Source organism: Bos mutus, chromosome 6, assembly GCF_027580195.1.
Source record: "Bos mutus isolate GX-2022 chromosome 6, NWIPB_WYAK_1.1, whole genome shotgun sequence".
Classification (NCBI taxonomy): domain Eukaryota; kingdom Metazoa; phylum Chordata; class Mammalia; order Artiodactyla; family Bovidae; genus Bos; species Bos mutus.
This window is the reverse complement of record NC_091622.1, coordinates 103,704,505-103,727,341: the sequence shown is the minus strand read 5'-3', so window position 1 is coordinate 103,727,341 and position 22,837 is coordinate 103,704,505. Positions and strand designations below refer to the sequence as shown.

Below are 22,837 nucleotides of genomic sequence, written 5' to 3'. Positions count from 1 at the left end.
AAAGAGAGGATTCAGGGATTAGTTCCAGGCTTTGAGCTTATGAGGTCAAATGAATGTTGAACCACTCAACCTAGGCCTGCTTTCTTTCTTCTTCTTCTTTTTAAATTGATGTATGGTTGATTTGGGTGTCCCTAGTGGCTCAGATCGGAGAAGGCAATGGCACCCCACTCTAGTACTCTTGCCTGGAAAATCCCATGGACGGGGGCCTGGTAGGCTGCAATCCATGGGGTCACGAAGAGTTGGACACGACTGAGTGACTTCACTTTCACTTTTCACTTTCATGCATTGGAGAAGGAAATGGCAACCCACTCCAGTGTTCTTGCCTGGAGAATCCCAGGGATGGGGAAGCCTGGTAGGCTGCCGTCTATGGGGTTGCACAGAATTGGACATGACTGAAGCAAGTTAGCAGCAGCAGCAGTGGCTCAGATCGGAGAAGGCAATGGCACCCCACTCCAGTACTCTTGCCTGGAAAATCCCATGGACAGAGGAGCCTGGTAGGCTGCAGTCCATGAGGTCTCTAAGAGTCGGGCACAACTGAGCGACTTCACTTTGATTTTTCACTTTCATGTACTGGAGAAGGAAATGGCAACCCACTCCGGTGTTCTTGCCTGGAGAATCCCAGGAACGGGGGAGCCTGGTGGGCTGCCGTCTATGGGGTCACACAGAGTCGGACATGACTGAAGCAAGTTAGCAGCAGCAGCAGCAGCAGTGGCTCAGATGGTAAAGCATCTGTCTGCAATGCAGGAGACCTCGGTTCAATCCCTGGGTTGGGAAGATCCTCTGGAGAAGGAAATGGTAGCCCACTCCAGTATTCTTGCCTGGAAAATCCCATGGACCGCGGAGCCTGGTAGGCTACCATCCATGGGGTTGCAAAAAGTTGGACACAACTGAGTGACTTCACTTTCAGTTTCATGGTTGATTTGGAGCTTCAGCTTCAGCATCAGTCCTTCCAATGAATATTCAGGGTTGATTTCCTTTAGGATTATCAGAGGATGCAGTGGTTAGATAGAATCCCCAACTGAATGGACATGAATTTGAACAAACTCCAGGAGATAGTGGAGGACAGTGGAGGGATAGTGGAGGACAGATAGCCCGGCATGCTGCAGTCCAAGGGACCCTAAAGAGTTGGACATGACTTAGTGACAACAACGACAAATGGTTGAGTTACAAAATTGTGTTAGTTTCGGGTGTATAGGAAAGTGATTCAGTTATATATTCAGCCATATATATGCACACACATTCTTTTTCACATTCTTTTCCATTATGGCTTATCACAGGATACTGAATATAGTTTCCTGTGCTCTACAGTAGGACCTGGTCATTTATCCATCCTCTCTACACTAGTTTGCATCTGCTAATCCCAAACTCCAAATCCATCCCTCTCACCTACCTCCCCCTTGGCAACCACCAGTCTATATATATGTGTGTGTGTGTATATATATATATATATTCTTTTCTATTAGACGTTATTACAAGATACTGAATATAGTTCCCTGTGTAATACAGTAGGTCCTGTTGTTTATCTATTTTATATATAGTAGTGTGTATCTGTTAATCCCAAAGGGAATACACATAAGTGAATATTGTATGATATTTGTCTTCCTTCGTCTGACTTACTTCCCTTAGTGTTATGACCTCAAGGTCAATCCATGTTGCTGCAAATGGAATTATTTTGCTTTTTTAAAATGGCTGAGTAATATTTCATTGTACTATATGTACCATATTTTCTTTATCCATTCATTTGTTGATGGACGTTTAGGTTGCTTCCATGTCTTAGGCATTGTAAATAGTTCTGCTGTGGACTCTAGGGTGCATGTATCTTTTCGAATATAGTTTTTCTGGATATATGCCCAAGGGTGGAGTTGATGGATCATATGGCAGCTCTATTTTTAGTCTTTTGAAAAATCGCCACACTGTCCTCCATAGTGGCTGCACCAATTTGCATTCCCACCAACAGTGTAGGAGGGATCCCTTTTCTCCACACTCTCTCCTAGGTTTTGTTTAGGATCCTTTGAAATGGTTCAGGGTAACTTCGAAGCCCCCAGGAGTCACTGTGGGGTTGGCATCAATCTGTACACACAGCCTGGAAAGTTATTGGCCATTAGGTGATGATGAGAGCCCTTGGAGCCAGTGAGGAGAGGAAGGCTGTAGGATGGAGGTTTGATGGAATCCAGTATTTAATGGGTGGGAGGTAAAGGATGAATGTGCAAAAGAACTGAGGCATGAAATGGAGTATCGAGAAGGTGTACTTCCACAGAAGACAAGCAGATGTTTCAAGAGGGAGAGAGTGGCCAAGTAAAATGGGGACAGAAAACCGTCCACTGGCTTGGGTGGTATGGCCATACTTTGTTGATGTTGTGCTGTGGGGATGAGGTATAAGCCAGACTGGAATAAGGCAATAGACAGCAAGAATGGGGAGCCCCATCAAGAAACATGGTGAAAGAGAGACATGAGACAGGGCAATGCTTGCTTGCTTGCTAAGTTGCTTCAGTCACGTCCGACTCTTTGTGACCCTACGGAATAGAGCCCACCAGGCTCCTCTGTCCATGGGATTCTCCAGGGAAGAATACTGGAGTGGGTTGGAGACAGGGCAGTGCAGGGTTTGAAATTATTGTCCTCCTCCTTCCGGCTCATGATACCAGAGGTGAGACACCCTAGCAGGAAAAGACTACGATGTAATCATGTCACTTGGTGGTCCAGAGGTTTCATAATGGAGGCAGGATTAGCTCCTTGGACACTGAGACAGGTGAACTGATGTCTGAATGTGTAAGGTAATAGTGCTTGGTGGCAAGACAGAGACTAGAAGTAAAGTCATCTTGGCAAAGGGAACAGGGTGCAAGAATATGGTAATCCAAGTATCCAAGTTTTTCTCTGTTATCCCTTCCCTCTGGCCCAAAAGATGTCTCTCCTCCTTTATATACACTGGGGAAGTGTTAATTGCCAAATATATGTGTTGGGGATGGGGGAGTGGAATATACAAAGCAGCCATTCAGGGGTGGAGTGCTGTTATGGCAAACGATGCAGTAAACCAGAAGCCATTGGAAATAAATGGTTAGATATTCAGGTGAAGACATTTTAAGAATCAATATAAGGACTGACAAATCTAACTTGTTCATTTTTTTTTTCTTTTACAGTCAACTTTGACCATTTTCAGATTCTGCGGGCCATTGGTAAAGGCAGTTTTGGAAAGGTAAGAATGGTGGATTTTTAAAAATTTCATCCATAAAATATAAAAGTTCTGACCACTGGATTTATACTAATGTGCATGTTTGTGTGTTTGTTTTTGTGTTGATTGCTGGGCACTGGGGATTTCCTGTTTGACAGAAAGATTTGAATTTGCCAAATTTGAAATGTGAAAGGAAGTCTGAATAGTTTCCTTTGGATATGCTGTAATTTCATTCTGAAAATTAAATTACCACGGCTGCCCTGCTTTAGGTGAATTACAATGGTAATTATTTCAAGGTTGCTAATGCTATTTCTTCTTTGAGAATCTAAATAAGGAAAGTGGGAAAAAACCACAAATTTATGTGATGGCTAACAGCAGCTTTTTCCTTCAATGTAGGCATTTTATTTAAAAAGTTATTGTGGAAAGCAGACTTAACATGAGATCTACTTGCTTAAATTTTTAAGCGTACAATATATGTATTATTGTTGGCTATACAGAGAACACTGTACTGTAGATCTCTAGAGCTTATTCATCCTGCTTAACTGAAACTTTATGCCCATTAGATAGTAATTCCCCATGCCCTCATCCCCTTAGCCCCTGGCAACCAGCATTCCAGTCTTGCTTCTATGAATTTGACTATTTTAGATACCACATGTACATGGAATCATGCAGTATTTGTCTTTCTGTGACGTGTTTATTTCATTTGGCATAATATCCTCACGATTTAATCCGTGTTGAATAAAAGTGGCAAGAATGGGCATTCTTGTCTTGTTCCTGATCTAAAAGGAAAACCTTGCAGCTCTGCACTCTTGAGTATGATGGTAGTTGTGGATTGGTCATACATGGCCTTTTATTATGTTGAAATATGTTTCTTTTATACTCACTCTGTTGAGAGTTTTTATCATAAATGAATGTTGAATTTTGTCAAAAGCTTTTTCTTCCTCTATTGAGATGATCAGGTGATTTTTAGCCATCATTCTGTTAATGTGGTATATCATGCTGATTGATTTGTGGATGTTGAATCATCCTTGCAGCCCTGAAGTAAATCCCGCTTGAACAGGGTGCATGATCCTTTTAATATATTGTTGAATTCAGTTTGCTAATACTTTGTTGACAATTTTTTGCAGGTATGTTCATCAGGTATATTGGCCTATAATTTTTGTTTGTGTGTGATCCTTGTTTGGTTTTGGCATCAGGGCAATGCTGACCTTATAAAATGAGTTTGAGAATGTTCCCTTCTCCACAATTTTTAGGAAGAGTCTGAGAAATATAAGTATTAAACCTTTGGGCATTTGTAATATTCACCAGTGAAGCCTTTTCATACAGTTCATGGGGTTCTCATGGAAAGAATACTGAAGTGGTTTGCCATTCCCTTCTCCAGTGGACCACGTTTTGTCAGAACTCTCCACCATGACCTGTCCATCTTGGGTGGCCTTACACGTCATGGCTCATAGTTTCATTGAGTTAGACAAGGCTGTGGTCCATGTGATCAGACTGGTTAGTTTTCTGTAATTGTGGTTTTCATTCTGTCTGCCCTCTGATGGAGAAGGATAAGAGGCTTATGGACGCTTCCTGATGCCTTAGGAAGCATCACTACAAACAAAACTAGTGTAGGTGATGGAATTCCAGTTGAGCTATTTCAAATTCTAAAAGATGATACTGTGAAAGTGCTGCACTCAATATGCCAGCAAATTTGAAAAACTCAGCAGTGGCCACAGGACTGGAAAAAGTCAGTTTTCATCCCAATCCCAAAGAAAGGCAATGCCAAAGAATGCTCAAACTACCACACAGTTGCACTCATCTCACACGCTAGTAAAGTAATGCTCAAAATTCTCCAAGCCAGGCTTCAACAGTACATGAACCAGGAACTTCCAGATGTTCAAGCTGGATTTAGAAAAGGCAGAGGAACCAGAGATCAAATTGCCCACATCTGTTGGGTCATCAAAAAAGCAAGAGAGTTCCACAAAAACACCTACTTCTGCTTTATTGACTACACCAGAGCCTTTGACTGTGGATCACAACAAACTGTGCAAAATTCTTAAAGAGATGAGAATACCAGACCACCTGACCTGCCTCCTGAGAAATCTGTATGCAGGTCAAGAAGCAACAGTTAGCACTGGACATGGAACAACTGACTGGTTCCAAATAGGAAAAGGAGTACGTCAAGGCTGTATATTGTCACCCTGCTTATTTAACTTATATGCAGAATACATCATGCAAAATACCAGGCTAGATGAAGTACAAGCTAGAATCAAGATTGCTGGGAGAAATATCAATAACCTCAGATATGCAGATAACACCACCCTTATGGCAGAAAGTGGAAAACTAAAGAGCCTTGTGATGAAAGTGAAAGAGGAGAGTCAAAAGCTGGCTTAAAGCTCAACATTCAGAAAACTAAGTTCATGGCATCTGGTTTGATCATTTCATGGCAAATAGATGGGGAAACAGTGGAAACAGTGACAGACTTTATTTTTGGGGGCTCCAAAATCACTGCAGATGGTGACTGCAGCCATGAAATTAAAAGATGCTTGCTCCATGGAAGAAAAGCTATGACAAATGTAGACAGCTTATTCAAAAGCAGAGACATAATTTTGCCAACAAAGGTCCGTCTAGTCAAAGCTTTTGTGTTTCCAGTAGTCATGTATGGATGTGAGAATTGGACTGTTAATAAAGCTGAGCACCGAAGAATTGATGCTTTTGAACTGTGGTGTTGGAGAAGAGTCTTGGGAGTCCCTTGGAGGAGACTCAGCCAGTCTCCAAGAGGAGATCCAGCCAGTTAATCCTAAAGGAAATCAGTTTTGAATATTCATTGAAAGGACTGATGCTGAAGTTGAAATTCCAATACTTTGGCCACCTGATGTGAAGAACTGACTCATTGGAAAAGACCCTGATGCTGGGATAGATTGAAGGCAGGAGGAAGGGATGACAGAGGATGAGATGGTTGGATGGCATCACCGACTCAATGGACATGAGTTTGAGCAAGCTCCTGGCATTAGTGATGGACAGGAAGGCCTAGTGTGTTGCAGTCCATGGGGTCGCAAAGAGTCAGGCATGACTGAGCAACTGAACTGAACTGACTTGATGCTTTCTTATATTTTCTGTCTCTGGTGAAGTACTATCTTTGTTTATCCATTCTTCTCCCAAGTTCAGTGAGCATCTATATGACCAATATTTTGAACTCTGTTTCAGCTAAACTACTTATCTCCGTTTCCTTATGGGTTTTTAAACTGGTAGTTATCTTTTCCTTTTATTTGAAATATATTCCTTTCTCTCTTCATTTTGCTTGACTCTCTGTATTTGTGTCTAATATTACATGAAGCAGCTATCTCTGCCAGTCTTGAAATACTGGCCTTATGAAGGAGATTAACTTTATTGTTTAACCTTGCCCTAGCTCTTGATTGTCTCTTAAATGTTTGTGATTATCTTAGGTCTCTGACTTATTCTTCATAGTTCCCAGTTGTTGAAGGTGTGCAAAGACCTGTTAATGTTCCAGAGAGTGGAATTTCAGTTAGCCCTTAGCTTCAGGCTGATTAGAAGCTGGACTTGCAGGCCACACATTTTAAGGTATGCCAATACATACAGTAATATAGAACTGCAATTGTAAACCTCACTGGCCTTCACATCAGATGATCTACACATAACTCATTGGTGACAGCTGCAAAAATCAGGGCTCCAGATGAGTGTTTGATCTCATTTCCAGGCTTCTCTAGAGGCTCAGTTGGTAAAGAATCTGCCTGCAATGCAGGAGACCTGGGTTCGATCCCTGAATCTGGAAGATCCCCTGGGGAAGGAAATGGCAGCCCACTCCAGTACTCTTGCCTGGAGAATTCTATGGACAGAGGAGCCAGGAAGGCTATAGTCCATGGGATCGCAGAGTTAGACACGACTGTGAGACTTTGACTTTCACTGGGAGTTACCAGGGAGCTGCAGTGAGTTCACGGGAGTACACAAAGAGGACATCCCCTAGACCATGTCCATAGCCTCTAAATGTATGGAAAACTGGAAGCCTGTCCCTTGGGCTGAAGCTCCAAGACCAGTAGATCAGCTTTTTTCACAGGAAGACGGGCTACATCTCAGTCGATTGTCTGTACAGTGACTGGAGTATGGGGGCCTTCCAAGAATAGTTTCTCTGATTGTCTCAGACCCACGGGGCACCAAAACACAATTCCGCCTGCACAGCAGAGCCAGATGCTCAAGGGGCATCCCCTGTATGGCCTGCATGTGCCTACTGGCTTTGGCAGGGCTGAGAAGCGGTGTGAAGATGAGGCACAAACACTGGTGCTAGAAGGGGAGAGGATAAGAATGGCACCAGGAAGACTCCCAACAGATTCCTGCCCATCCAGCAGAGGGGTTAAGGTTAATTAATGAACCTTAGGGTTTAAAGTTAGTAAGTGAATCTCCTTCACATAAGATCTAAACCTAGGCCTGTTTGTTGCTTTTGCACTGGGTCCAAGATGAGTGAATCTTCATGCAAGCCCTTTATAAATTCTCTGTTCTCTATAGCCCTATATTCTTCCAGATGTAAATCCTGCTGGGTTTCAAAGCCAGACATTTTGCAGGCTCTCCTTACCAGCGCCAGTTCCAAGGGTTGAGATGCCTGATGTGGGCACAAACCCCTGGCTCTTTGGAGTGAAGTTTCCTATTTGTGAGCCCCCTCCCAATTTCAGGTCACCAGGCTGGGGGGGTGGAGATTTTTTTTTTGTGAGATCACATCTCTGCTTCTCCTTCCCATCTTGATGTGGCTTTTTTATCCTTTATTGTGGAGAAGCTGTTCAGCTAGTTTTCAGGTCATTCTCATAGGGGTGTTTTCCATGTGTAGTTGTGAATTTATTGTGTCCATGGAAGGAGATGAGTCCGGGACGTTCCTACACCACCATCCTGAACCACCTCCTTCCTTGGTCTCCATCTTCACTGATTGTAACAATCTAGTTGTTTTATCCATTTCTGAGCCAGTTGTACAAAATCTCCAACTCTGATCCTAGAGTTGTTTCTTCTTCCTTTATTTCTGTCAGTTTTCCATCTGACACTTTGAAGGTCTGTTATTAGGTCCATACAGATTTATAGTTGTTATGACCTCATGATGGATTGACCTTTTTATCATTGTGAAATGTTCTTTTCTATCTCTTGCTAATGATCTTTTTTTTTAAGCTTATTTTCTCTGAAATTCATATAGTTATTCTAGCCTACATGGCATATATTTTTCCATGCATTTTCTTTCATTCTATCTGTGTCTTTATATTTGACATTAATCTCTTGAGCATATCATATAGTTAGGTCTTGTGTGCATGCTTGCTGAGTTGCTTCAACTGTGTCCAAGTCTTGGCAACCCTATGGATTGTAACCCCTGTCATGTCAGTCTCCCCTGTCATGGGATTCTCCAGGCAAGAATACTGGAGTGGGTTGCCATTCCCTTCTCCAGGGATCTTCCCAACCCAGGGATTGAACCTACATCTTTCACATCTCCTGCATTGCCAGGCAGGTTCTGTACCACTAGCATCACCTGGGAACTTGCTTCTTTTTAAATCTGTCTGGCAATCTCTACCTTTTAGTCTATTCACAGTAAATGTAGTTATTGATTTGGTTTCAATTAGGCTTAGCATGGTTTTATTTGTTCTTGTTCTCTCTTTTGTTCTTTGGTTTCTCTTTTCCTGTTTTGTTTTAGATTAACTAATGATTTAGAATCTCCATTTATCTCATGACTTTACAGCCATACTTCCTTGTTTTAAAATTATTGCTCTAGGGATTATAATGCATATCCTCAGGGCTTCCCTTGTGGTTCAGCTGGTAAAGAATCTGCCTGCAATGTGGGAGACCTGGGTTCAATCCCTGGGTTGGGAAGATCCCCTGGAGAAGGGAAAGGCTACCCACTCCAGTATTCTGGCCTGGAGAATTACATGGAGTGTATAGTCCATGTGGTCGCAAAGATGGACACGACTGAGCAACTTTCACCTCATAGTTTATTTCAATCTGCTTAGAGTTAATATTTTATACTTCACATAAAATCTAAAAAGCTGGCAACTGTATAGATCTATTTACCACACCTGTCAACTCTTATACTATAGCTGTCATGTGTTATAGTTTATAAATCATAAATCTCCAATACAACATTATAGTTTGTTGCTTTCCGATCAGATCAGTCACTCAGTCGTGTCCGACTCTTTGTGACCCCATGAATCGCAGCACGCCAGGCCTCCCTGTCCATCACCAACTCCCGGAGTTCACTCAGACTCAGATCCATCAAGTCACTGATTCCATCCAGCCACCTCATCCTCTGTTCCTTCTCCTCTTGCCCCCAATCCCTCCCAGCATCAGAGTCTTTTCCAGTGAGTCAACTCTTCGCATGAGGTGGCCAAAGTACTGGAGTTTCAGCTTTAGCATCATTCCTTCCAAAGAAATCCCAGGGCTGATCTCTTTCAGAATGGACTGGTTAGATCTCCTTGCAGTCCAAGGGACTCTCAAGAGTCTTCTCCAACAAATGTATATGTAAAATATATATACTTAAAAGTATGTGGGGGGTTTTTGGCCTTTAAAAAATTAGAAGGAAAATAGCCCTTAATAATTACTCATACCTTTCATGAAGGTATGAATTTCCCTCTGGTAACCTTTAGTATTTTATGTGGCACAAATCTCCAATCAATGCATTCTCTTAATTTTATTTTATCTGAAACTCCAATACTTTGGCCACCTGATGCAAAGAGCTGACCCATTTGAAAAGACCCTGATGCTTGGAAAGATTGAGGGCAGGAGAAGAGGACGACAGAGGATGAGATGGTTGGATGGCATCACCAACTCAATGGACATGAGTTTGAGTAAACTCCTGGAGTTGGTGATGGACAGGGAGGCCTGGCATGCTGCAATTCATGGGGTCTCAAAGAGTCAGACACAACTGAGCGACTGAACTGAACTGAACTAAACTGAAATGCATTTATTTCACCTTTCTTGAGGACTATTTCTACTGGATACAGATTATTGGGTTGACAACTTTTTCTTCATTGCTTTAAAGATTTTGTGCCATTGTCAACTGAATGACCTTTGTGCTTTCTGCTGGGAGGTCATTAAGCTGAATCATTATTAGCTGATAGTAATATGTCTGGAGAAGGCAATGGCATCCCACTCCAGTACTCTTGGCTGGAAAATCCCATGGACGGAGGAGTCTGGTAGGCTGCAGTCCTTGAGGTCGCTAAGAGTCAGATACGACTGAGCGTCTTCCCTTTCACTTTTCACTTTCATGCACTGGAGAAGGAAATGGCAACCCACCCCAGTGTTCTTGCCTGGAGAATCCCAGGGATGGGGGAGCCTGGTGGGCTGCCGTCTGTGGGGTCACACAGAATCGGACACGACTGAAGTGACTTAGCAGCAGCAGCAACAGCAATAATATGTCACATCCATCTCTTTCTTTTCAAGATTTTCCTTTAATCTTTGATTTTCAGCAGTTTGACTATGATAATCCTAGGTATAACTTCTGGATTAAAAGAAAATAGTTTCTCTTTTCTTAGATTTCCCATATTTTCATTTATTCTACCATATTGCCCTTTATACCCTGCAGCTTAGTCTTAGTCTTAAGAGCTGTTTTCATATCATTTATTCTATTTCCAACATCTGGGTCATCTTAAGATTCACCTTGATTAAGGATAGATCACGTTTTCCTGGTTCTTTATATGCTGAGTAATTTGGGCTTGCATCCTGGATATTGTGAATGTTATGTTGTATAGACTTTGGATTGTGTTGTATTTCTTTGAAAAAATATTTTGAACAAGAAGTTACCTTGGTTGGATTTATACTGCATACTCTCTTCTTGGGCATGCACATAAATCTCAGTCCCTTTCTTTTTTTCTTCTGCTCTGTACTGCTTACAGTCTGCTCTATGCATGTGAGTTACTTCAGCCAGAAACGTGGACAGAGTTTATGTGCTGCGTTTGAGGTTCTTCTCTAGATTTCTTAGAAGAGTTATGATCCAGAGAATTTAGAAAGTTTGCCTGTAGTCCCATGGGGAGGGCTGAACTTCTGCAACAACAACAAAACATTTTAAAAATTCTCTTAAATCATTACTTTCTGTTGTCACTTACCCTAATGTTGAGCGTTTTGTGGCTGAAGAAAACTTGAAGCAACTCCCTTAACCCACAACACAACTGGCACCACGTAGAAGTGTATCATTTTACCCTGGAGTCAGTGGTGATCTTGGCCCTGAGCCCTTTGCACCCTTTCCTGTCAGTACTATCAGATCCGTTAGCCTGGGCCCTCATGAGTTATTACTTGATTATATCCTGAAAGTTTTCTTTTCCTTTTCTGTCTTCATCTGTGCTGCTCTTTGGCTGCTGGCTTGGTTCTCAGAACCTGTGGTTCAGAGCATAAATATATTCAAGCTTTGGGTATAGTGGGTGTTCTGAAGAAAAATGCAAGCTTTCTAGAGGAGAATTTATGTTTAAGTCACTCTTAGGTTGTGGCAGTATCTTGATGACACCCAAATTCATGTAGAACGTACACAAACAGCCAGTATTCAGGATGTGGTTGCTTCAAGGCAATCAAACAAAGCTCTGTTCTGGTCAAAATACCAAATAACTACTGCTTTTCATGTCAATGTAGATGAGCCTACATGACTATTATGAGACTCAGGGTGGAAGTGTGCTGGGCTAGGATGAAGAGAACCACCCTCCTACTATTGAATGGGTACTTTGGCTTTGCTTTCAGCCTTTGGTGGGTTTGATAGCTGGCATTTATTACGAGTTTTCAAGAAAGACATTTCACTGTTAAAGTACGACAGTAGCCTTGGTTATCAGGAAAAAGCACATGTGAATTTGCAGAAATCTTATTTGACTTTCATGCGGGGGGTAGATTGTGCTTCCCCAGTGAAGCACCAAAGTAAACAGCTGCAGGCAATCCATTGGTTTTAGCAAGAATTTACTGAAGAGTTTTATAACACTTTTATGACTTAATTCTAGGACAGTTGAGGCATGGCAGATGAATTTCTACATATCTCAGTGGAAACACTTTCGATCTGGGAAGCAGGCTGACTCTGATATGCTTCAGTTGTGCTTACTTGGGATAGTGAATTAACCAATCTTAAGCTTAGTTTTCTCATTTGTACAAAGAAAAGGAATGGTGAATCAGTGGACTCTAAAGGCTGTTGTTTTCTACTGTCCAGCATGCTTTTCATGTCCCTTACTTATCGCAATAGCATCTCTTTTCTTCAGAAAACACCTCTTCCACCCCATGTGTCCACATGCAGTCCATGGGGTCGCGAAGAGTCAGACACGACTGAGTGACTGAACTGAACTGAACTGACTGATCCAGGGCAGAAAAAGGCTTCAGAAGTAGGGCTTTCCTGGTAGCTCAGTTGGTAAAGAATCCACCTGGAATGCAGGAGACCCCAGTTTGACCCCTGGGTTGGGAAGATCCCCTGGAGAAGGGAAAGGCTACCTGCGCACTCCAATATTCTGGCCTAGAGAATTCCATGGACTGTATAGTCCATTGGGTTGCAAAGAATCGGACACGACTGAGCGACTTTCACTTCACTCACATCCGGGGCAGAAAAAGGCCCTAGCAGAGAGCCTCAGGTGTCCACAATAGGCAGCCTGAGCTCTGTGGAGGTTCAGGGGAGGGGCATGGGCAGGTACCACCAGTGCCTCCACCTTTTGTTCTTCCAATCCTATAGCTATATCCACTGTCCTTACCAGCCACGGAAGCTGGTACCCTGTTTTGTTTATGCAAGATCATGTTGTTGTTGTTCAGTCACTCAGTCATGTCTCTCTGTGACCCCATGGGCTGCAGCACACCAGGCTTCCCCGTCCTTCACTATCTCCCGGAGCTTGCTCAAACTCATGTCCATTGAGTCAGTGATGCTATCCAACCATCTCATCCTCTGCCATCCCCTACTCCTCCTGCCTTCAATCTTTCCCAGCATCAAAGTCTTATCCAATTAGTTAGCTCTTTGCATCAGGTGGACAAAGTATTGGAGCTTCAGCTTCAGCATCAGCCCTTCCAATGAATATTCAGGATTGATTTTCTTTGGGATTGACTGGTTTGATCTTGGTCCAAGTGACTCTCAAGAGTCTTCTCCAGCATCACAATTCGACAGCATCAATTTTTTGGCACTCAGCTTTCTTCATGGTCTAACTCTTACATCCGTACATGACTACTGGAAAAACCATAAATTTGACTATATGGACCTTGGTTGGCAAGGAGATCCAACCAGTCCATCCTAAAGGAGATCAACCCTGAGTGTTCATTGGAAGGACCGATGTTGAAGCTGAAATTCCAATACTTTGGCCACCTGATGCGAAGAGCTGACTCATTTGAAAAGATCCTGATGCTGGGAAAGATTGACGGTGGGAGGAGAAGGGGACGACAGAGGATGAGATGGTTAGATGGCCTCATCGACTCAATGGACGTGAGTTTGGGTAAACTCTGGGAGCTGGTGATGGACAGGGAGGCCTGGCATGCTGCAGTCCATGGGGTCACAAAGAGTTGGACATGACTGAGTGACTGAACTGAACCTTGTTTGGCAAAGTGATATCTCTGCTTTGAAGCATTACGACAAGCAAAGCTAGTGGAGGTGATGGAAGAGATCATGTTGGGTTCCCAGTATTTGCAACCTGGAGAGTCCTGGCTAACTCACAATCATTGTCCTAGGAACTGAACCCTTTTACCATTCTTGTCTTCTTAAAGCTCAGTGTGCTGGGCCTTATTATCTCCATTTTACACATGATGCATCAGAAGCCTGGAGAAGACCCCACTGCCACCAGCCTGTTTTGTTCCCACATGTCCCTCCCAAATACAGAATTTAGGAAGAAAGTAGCTTTAGTCACATGTATATTAGCAAGAAACCATGAGAGTCAGGAGGAGAGAGTCCATCAACATCCCAAAACATTGGACATTTGCTTTGGGAAGGAACAACATGTAGGAGAAAGAGCATGAGCTTTCGAGGTGAGGAAGCCTGAGCTCAGATTCTGGTCCTGCTGCTTCTAGCCATATGAACTTGGACCAGTCATAAATTTTCTGCAAACCTCTGTTTCCTCTCCAAAAACATGAGAATGCCCATTTTTATCCTTATTATGTTCACAGTTTCCTTATCCTTGAGCATAGAGAGCACATGAATAATAGCCCCATGGAAGTCCTTGTTTGTTAATTTCATCACTGGTGCCATTTCTGAGTCTGTTTCTCTTTATTAATTTTCCTTCTGCTTGTGGGCCATATTTTCCTGCTTCTTTTCATGTCTAGGAAATTTTTGGACACAGGAAAGTGCAATTTTACTTTATCTTCATATTTTTATTTCCCTGGTGGCTTAAATGGTAAAAAATCTGCCTGCAATGTGGGAGACCCAAGTTTGATCCCTGGGTGGGGAAGAATCCCTGGAGAAGGGAATGGAAACCCATTCCAGTATTCCTGCCTGGAGAATGCCATGGACAGAGGAGCCTGGCGGGCTTTGAAGAATTGAACATGACTGAGCAACCAACACTTTCATAGTTGACTTATAATGTTTAGTTTCAGGTGCACAAAATAATGATTTGATATATTCTTAGGTTATAGTCCATTTACAATTATAAAGTATTGATTATATTCCCTGTGCCATACTTTATATCCTTGTGTCTTATTTATTTTGTACCTAGTAGCATGTCCCTCTTAATTCCCTTGCCCTCTCTTTCCCTTCCCCCTACCCAGCTTTCCTGTGGTAGCCACTCAAATAGAACTCCTAGAAATGAGAACTACAATATATGAAATGAAGCATTCATTGGATGGGATATTAACAGCAGATTAGGCAGAGGATGAGATGGTTAGATAGCATCACCGTCTCAATAGACATGAATTTGAGCAAACTCTGGGAGATAGTAGAAGATAGAGGAGCCTGGCATGTTGCACTCCATGGACCCAACTTGGTGACTGAATAACAGCAACAAATGCAGTGTAGAAGAAAAGGCTAGTGAACTTGAAGATATAGCAATGGGAACTATACAAATGAAGCACCGAGGAAAAAATTAACAGAGCTTCAGTAACTTATGGGCTTCCCTTGTGGCTTAGCTGGTAAAGAATCCGCCTGCCTGCATTGTGGGAGACCTGGGTTCAACCCCTGGATTGGGAAGATCCTTTGAAGAAGGGAAAGGCTATCCACTCCAGTATTATGGCCTGGAGAATTCCATGGACTATACAGTCCATGGGGTCGCAGAGAGTTGGACACGACTGAGTGACTTTCACTTTCACTTCACTTTCAGTGACTTTATGGAACAAAGTGCCGTAATTTACCGTATGTGTAATTGGAGTTTCAGAAGGAGGGATGGGCATATAAAATACATTTGGGGAAATAATGGTTCGTTTGTTTAATTGATGAAAATGATAAAATCATATCCAGAAAGTTCAACCAACTCCAAGCAAAAGGAACACAAGGAAAACATCATCAAAGATCATCACAGTCAAATTAAAAAGTGGCTTATAACCATTAATAGAAAATCTTGAAATGAACCAGGGGACAGAAGGGCACATTGTGTTAGGAAATGGAAACTATGCAAGCCAAAGATAGGGGAACAGCATTTTTCAAGTGATAATAAAGAAGAACCACCAATCTGGAATTCTATATTGAATTGAACAAAAATAAGTTTCTAAAGTGAAGACTTTAAAAGAAGGAAACAATGCTCAGAGTGATCTTCAAAGTTTACTGTGAAAATAAGTGGCAGAGACCATACAACTCCCGGACCTGGCATATGGTTGGCATTTTTCATATGCGTTCCATGTTATCTTGTCTCTAGGTTATGTGGTGGGTTCTGGAAACTTTTGGGTAGCCACCTGGAGGGATCAGGGGAAGACCTGACTCTCTCAGCTTCCTCTTGCCATCCTTCACAGCACATCTTGCTTAGAGGTGGTCTTCAGATTGCTCCTCTGCCTCAGCCGTCAGACTGTGAGATTCTTGAAAAGTTAGGGTTGGTCATAGTCACCTGCCAGTCCCATCAGCAGCTGGCTCAGTGCCCAGCAGGTGGGGAAGGCTCAATAAATGCTGCCTAGAGCATGTATAAGTGAGAGAGAGAAAGAATAAGGAAGGCTCCGGTCTACATAGCAGCCAGTGATGTGATAAAGTATGAATTGGATGGAATGGTTGAGGGGCTTCCCTGCCATTGAGAATGCACGCCAACCTCTTTATGCCAGCCTGCAAGGCCCTGCAATCTGGCTATGCCTATTTCACTGACACTCCTCTCTGCCCCTCCATCTTCCTGCTCGTTCCTTGCAGCCCTTCTTCTCATCTTCCGAACATGCTGAACTTCTTTCTAACTCAGAACCTTGCACTTGCTAGGCCCACCTCCTTGATATCTTCCCTTAGAACTCTGCAAAGGTCACCCATCCTGTACAGAATTCTGCTCAAGTGTCCCCTCCCTGAATACCCACCCCACTTGACTCCACCCCAAGCATTTCGTATCCATGTGCCCTTCCTGGTCCTGTTTTCTTCAGTGCACCTGTCATTACCTGTAAATCCATTAAATACTTGTTTGTTTTTCCTTGTGGTTGTTGGTCTTATGCCTGAGAACATAGGCTCTGTGAGGGTAGGAATGTTTCCTTATTGTTCACAGTTTGATCTGCAGTACTTACTGAGTGCAACTGTATATATGTAAAGTATAATACATATACACACATATATATTTACACATATATATGGAATTTATGTATATAATGCATATATACATGTGCATATATACTCACTGAGCAGTATATATGCTGCTGCTGCTGCTGCTAAGTCGCTTCAGTTGTGTCTGACTCTGTACGACCCCATAGACGGCAGCCCACCAGGCTCCCCGGTCCCTGGGATTCTCCAGGCAAGAACACTGGAGTGGGTTGCCATTTCCTTCTCCAATGCATGAAAGTGAAAAGTGAAAGTGAAGTCGCTCAGTCATGTCCGACTCTTAGCGACCCAATGGACTACAGCCAACCAGGCTCCTCCATCCATGGGATTCTCCAGGCAAGAGTACTGGAGTGGGGTGCCATTGCCTTCTCCGGAGCAGTATATATATACACTTACAAATACATTAAGCAAAATATGTATATGAGCACACATTTATGAATATGCATGTATTCATACCTAGGAAACAGTGTACATAGACATGTGTATATGTATATAGCATATACACATGTATGTGTATGCATATATCTACACAAATATAAATGTATAGTATATATAAACACACATATCTATATACATATATACCTTCTAAGCAGCATATATATCTATACATCTATATACGTACACATTAAGTGGTATATTTAATGTGTATTTGTGTATGTATAGTCACGTATACATATACCCAGGCTTCCCCAGTGGCTCAGTGGTAAAGAATCCATCTGCAATGCAGGAGACTTGCAGGAGACACAGTTTCAATCCCTGGGTCAGGAACATCCTCTGGAGGAGGAAACGGCAACCTACTCCAGTATTCTTGCCTGGAAAATCCCATGGACAGAGGAGGACAGAGGACAGAGGCTATAGTCCTTGGGGTCACAAAAGAGTTGGACACGACTGAGCAACTAAACAATCCATATACCCACCATTCACACAGACTGCATAGATACATACACACACTCATATATGTATATGTATACATATATACCCACCGTTCACATAGAGTGTATAGATACATACACACACTCATATATGTATATGTATGCCCACAAAGCAGTACAGTATATATCTACATACATGTATGTATATAAACACACATATATGCATATATATATACACTAAGCAGTGTGTATATTTATGTTCACATACAATATTTATTTACATATACAATGTGTATATGATGCATATGACATATATGCTACATAATTAAATGAATGAATATTATATAAATGAGTGAAAACCTTGATAATTAACAAATTAACTGATAAGAGTTAGTTGACCAGTTTATACTGACTGCCTCTGGATTAGGGTCCTGAGGATAATTTCTGCATCCCCCTTGCTGCAAACTCTCATTTTTCACAGAGGCCCCCTCTCTCTCCAGGCTCACTCTCCCTGCCTCACAAGTTCCTCGTGACCCCTTGGAAGGTGGAGCCGGTGAATGTTTTGCTTTTGCTCCAGCAGAGAAAGTCCAGGCTGGAGTACTCTGCTCTGAGTCAACTTGAAAGTCGACAGGGCTTAATTATTTTCAAGGGAAGGAGGAAGATACCTTTGGGAGAACTTCCTGAGAAGTTCACTTCAAAAGTGTCTTTCTTGGATTAGCAAATGGGCCCTGTGCTTAGAGAGTCATAGGGTTGAAGCAAAATAAACAGAGAGTTAATTAAAATTCATGGAATAGCCAGAGGCAGTCTGCACATAAAACAGCAGAAAGTGGAATAGTTATATGATAATAGCTTTTTATGTCCCTTAAAGGCAGATTCTGGATAAAACTGAGCAGGAGTTGCACAGATGATAATTCCAGACTCCACACTATCTTATTATGCAATGACGATCATTTCCACACACAAGCATATTATTAGCTGTCTCCTTCCACATTCCCGACTTTTACATCTGCGTGTGAAAAACTATTTGATTAATAGCAGACTAACCAATTTACTGCCCAGACTGCAACAAATCAATTTTGCAGTTTTTAGAGATTTGGTCTTATGTATCTGTTTTATCAGTTTGAATGTTCAGAAACATTTGACTGATCAGCATATTTTTTTCCCTTAAAAATGTACAGTTTTGGAATCATTTTCATCTTTTAAGTTGCTGGGCCTCTAGGATAGGAGTAGGGGTGGAAAGGACAGCAGGACTTTGAGTCAGACAGTAAACGTTTCTGCCAACTGTTCTGTCCCAATGTTCGTCTGCGTACTTGTGAGGGTGTGGCAAGCAAGATGAATGAGGTCCCTGATGCTACCGAGTTGACAGTTTAGTAGGGAAGATAAATACACAAACAGTACATAAACATGATCTCAGTGCTGATAATTGCGCTGCAGAAAATGTGTAATGTGATGACCTGGGAGGGTAGGACAGCTTTCCTTGGAGGAGAGGGCAACAGTGAAGGCCTCTCTGAGATGGAGACAGTTAAGCCAATACCTAGCTGCTAAGGAGACAGACCACGTGGAGATTCAGGGGGAAGAACTTCACAGACAAAAGCGGCCAGCCGATGCAAAGGTCCTGTGGTAGGGCCAGAGTTAGTGATGGGGCGGTGGCAGCAGATGTGTGTAAGACGCCCAGCCAATGTTGCATCCTGCTGTAAGTGGGGGCCTGGCGCATATGTTTGCTGTTTTCAGGACATTGCAAGAGTTCATCGTTTTATAGCACAATTGTTAGACAGTTTCATCTCTAAGTCTGACAGAGCTGAGCTGGAATTTGGGTCAACCTGGTGACTCTGGGCAAGATGTCTCACTTCTCTGTGTCTCTGAAATGAGCTGTTATTCTTATGGAAGAATCAGTTTTAGAATTCTTTAGCATGATGCTTTTACTGGCACCTTTCATTGTTCATGCAGGCATCTTTGATAAGGGTTGGAATCCATTTCTTTTGAGTGAAGTGTTTATTCCTTTCATGGGCTTCCCTGGTGGCTCAGATGGTAAAGAACCTGCCTGCAATGCAGGGGAACCTGGGTTGGATCCCTGGGTGGGGAAGATCCCCTGGAGGAGGGCATGGCAACCCACTTCAGTATTCTTGCCTGGAGAATCCCATGGACAGAGGAACCCGGCCGGCTACAGTCCATGGGGTTGGAAAGAGTCAGACAGGACTGAGCAACTAGCACGCACACACACTTATTCCTTTCATATTAATTAGTCCGTGTTTGGCTTGAGGCATGGGTTAGAGGAATTTGCTGGCTTCCATGGACTGCTTTAAGAGCTAAATATCAGAGGAAATGCAGGCTCACTCGTGAATGGCTTTCAAGCTTGGCCAGAGCAAATGATCCATTACTGACCAGTTTATTAGTAACAGACGTTATTACTCATTTGCATTTCCCATTTTCCCACAATGACGTCTCAGTCCATCTTCTGGATGAGCTTCCTGAGGACTTTCTCTGCCTATAAACCGGTGCCAACCTTGATTCATCCTAGAGAGTACATTCCAGGATAAGGGGGTTAGAAGTAACAGGGCTGGTCCTGGACCCTTGTCCCCATGACGCCTTTTGGCATTTCCTAACAAAGCAAGTCCCTTATGACTCCTGAGGAAAACTGTGTGCGTAAGCAGTGGCAATAAATTATTTATAAAACACTCTTGGAATTACCTCCACACTCCTTTCCACCCTGTTGTTAGAAAAACATTCCCCTCCCCCCAAACGCCATATCTTCCACGTTGTATGTTTGTATGTTATTTCCTTTATTCTTTCATTCACAGTTGTATAGCTGGGATCCACTTTTTAAACCCTTCTGTATTTCCCCAGTGTCCTCAGGACAAAAGCCAACCATATTGGCCTGCTTGTGCCAATGTGACAAAATTCCACAGCCTGGGTGCTTAAGCCACAGAAGTGGTTGTCTCACAGTTCTGGAGGCCAGAGGACACCAGCCCAATTGGATCAGGGCCTGCCCTCATGCCCTCATTTTAACTTAATTACCTCTTTAAAGGCCGTGTCTCCAAATGCCTCACATTCTGAAGTAGTGGGGGTTAGGGCTTCACCATGCAGAGTTGGGGAAACATAATTCAACCTGCAACACCAACCTTTTAAACATGCCATGCAAGGCCATCTGTCTTCTGCTCCTCACACTTGTTGCCTCGGTTTTCACCATGGTCTATCTCCATGATATCTGCCATGCAGTGTCTCAGGTGAACGGGAGTGAGCTTCACCTGATACAGATCAGAACTCACAGATGCAGGGTCCATGGGGTGGGTGCACTGTTTCTTAGCATCCCAAGGAGAGGCCAGTTCAGCTTAGAGTGAAGCTGGACACACCATGGGGCTGTGCCCCAGGCAAGGGATGCCTCTCCATTCTGCCGTCTCTTTTTCTGCTGACTGGGGACAAATACTTTAGAATCAAGTACCATGCAGTTTGAGCTTCCTGTGCTTACATTTTAGTGGACTGTGGAGAAAAGCCAGATGCCCAGCCCTGGAGGCCTCAGTGGCTCCCCAGGCCCAGGAGAAGTTGACATTAGGTGGTGACTTGTGATCCTGGCTGATTCATTGCCATATGTATTAGTCAACGTTCTCCAGAAAGACAGAGCTAATAAGAGGTGTACAGGGAGAGATAGAGATAGAGTTATTTAAGTAATTAGTTCACATCATGATGGAGGCTAGCAAGTCCAAAATCTGCAGGATAGGCTGTCAGGCTAGAGATCCAGGAAGTTGCTGATATTGCTGTGTAAGATCAAAGGCCATCTGCTGCAGAATTCCCTCTGTTCGGGGAAGGTCGGTCTTTTGTTCTGTTGAGGTCTTCAATTGATTGGATGAGGCCCACCCACACTATGGAGAGCAATCTGCTTTACTCAAAGTCCACTTGTTTAAATTCATCACAAATTAATTTTATCTAAAAGCACCCGGTGGTAAAGAACCTGCCTGTCAATGTAGGAGGTGCTGGAGATGTGGATTCAGTCCCTGGTTTGGGAAGATGCCCTGGAGGAGAGCATGGCAACCTGCTCCAGTATTCTTGCCTGGAGAATCCCATGGACAGAGAACCCTGGCGGATTACAGTCCATAGGGTTTCAGAGAGTTGGACATGACTGAAGTGACTTAGCAGGCATGCATGCAAAAGCACCTACACATACAGAATCCTGTTTGACCATATACCTGGGCATCATGACCCAGCCAAGCTGACACATACGATTCACCATCACATCAAACAATTGTGAAATTGTTCCTGAGCTCCTTGGTGGGCCAATTCTGCACATCTCTTCAACATTCTCTATTCTTACCTTCATAACGTGTATGAATAATGATCATAATCAAAATGGTGGTAGTGGTGGTTTAGTCGCTTAGTTGTGTCCAACTCTTGCGACCCCATGGACTGTAGCCTGCCAGACTCTTCTGTCCATGGGATTTTCCATTCAAGAGTACTGGAGTGGGTTACCATTTCCTTCTCCCATAATCACAACAATAATAATTTAGTAAGTGCTTATCATGTAACCCTCAAAATCACCCACTAAGATAGGTACGCTCCTACCCCCATTTTACAGATGAGGAAGTTGAGAGCACTACTAACATACATGTTCCAGCTCTCTGTGTTTGCAGAGGGACTGTGCCCTCTCCTGGCAATGCCCTTCCTTCCACCTCCTCCCACACTTCCATCGTCATGACGCCAACCCTTGTTGACTGAGAAACAAGGAATGTTCAAATGCAGCCTCTTCCAGAATGCCTTCTCCTAATCACAGGTCCTGGTTAGGATTCCTCTTCTCAGGTACCTTAGCTTCATGTGCTCATCTGTCTCACAGCACTGCTCTTTCTGAAGTAGTAATTATCCATTCCTCCAACTAGCTAGCCAGCCACAGAGGTCAACTAGTTGTGCTTGGCACTGTTCAAGTCACTAAGGAGGGAGCAGTGAATAAAAGAGAGAAAAATCCCTGTTATCATGGGGTTTACACTATAGCAAGGGAGACAGACAAAAGGGAAACAAACCCAGAAGCATGTTTGGTGATGGGAGGTGGATGACAGGGACACAGGTACGGGGGTGGGGACTGAGGAGGGATTGGCTCGTTCACAGAAGGAGCTCAGGGATGGCTTTTGGGATAAGGTGACTCCTGGGCAGAGCCTGAAGGAGGTGAGCAACCAAGACTGTACATGTGGGGAAAGCGTGTAGACAGGAATGGCA

At 43.1% G+C, this 22,837-nt stretch overlaps 1 protein-coding gene across 2 annotated transcripts in view; it reads left to right on the top strand.

The window, feature by feature from the left end:
• The window catches only part of STK32B (serine/threonine kinase 32B), a 407,675-nt gene that overhangs the window by 99,020 nt on the left and 285,818 nt on the right, over positions 1-22,837 (top strand). For both annotated transcript variants that reach the window (XM_070371877.1, XM_005893204.3), the window contains exon 2: positions 3,135-3,190. In XM_070371877.1, coding sequence (XP_070227978.1) covers positions 3,135-3,190 — 56 coding nt within the window. The remainder of the gene's footprint in view (positions 1-3,134; positions 3,191-22,837) is intronic.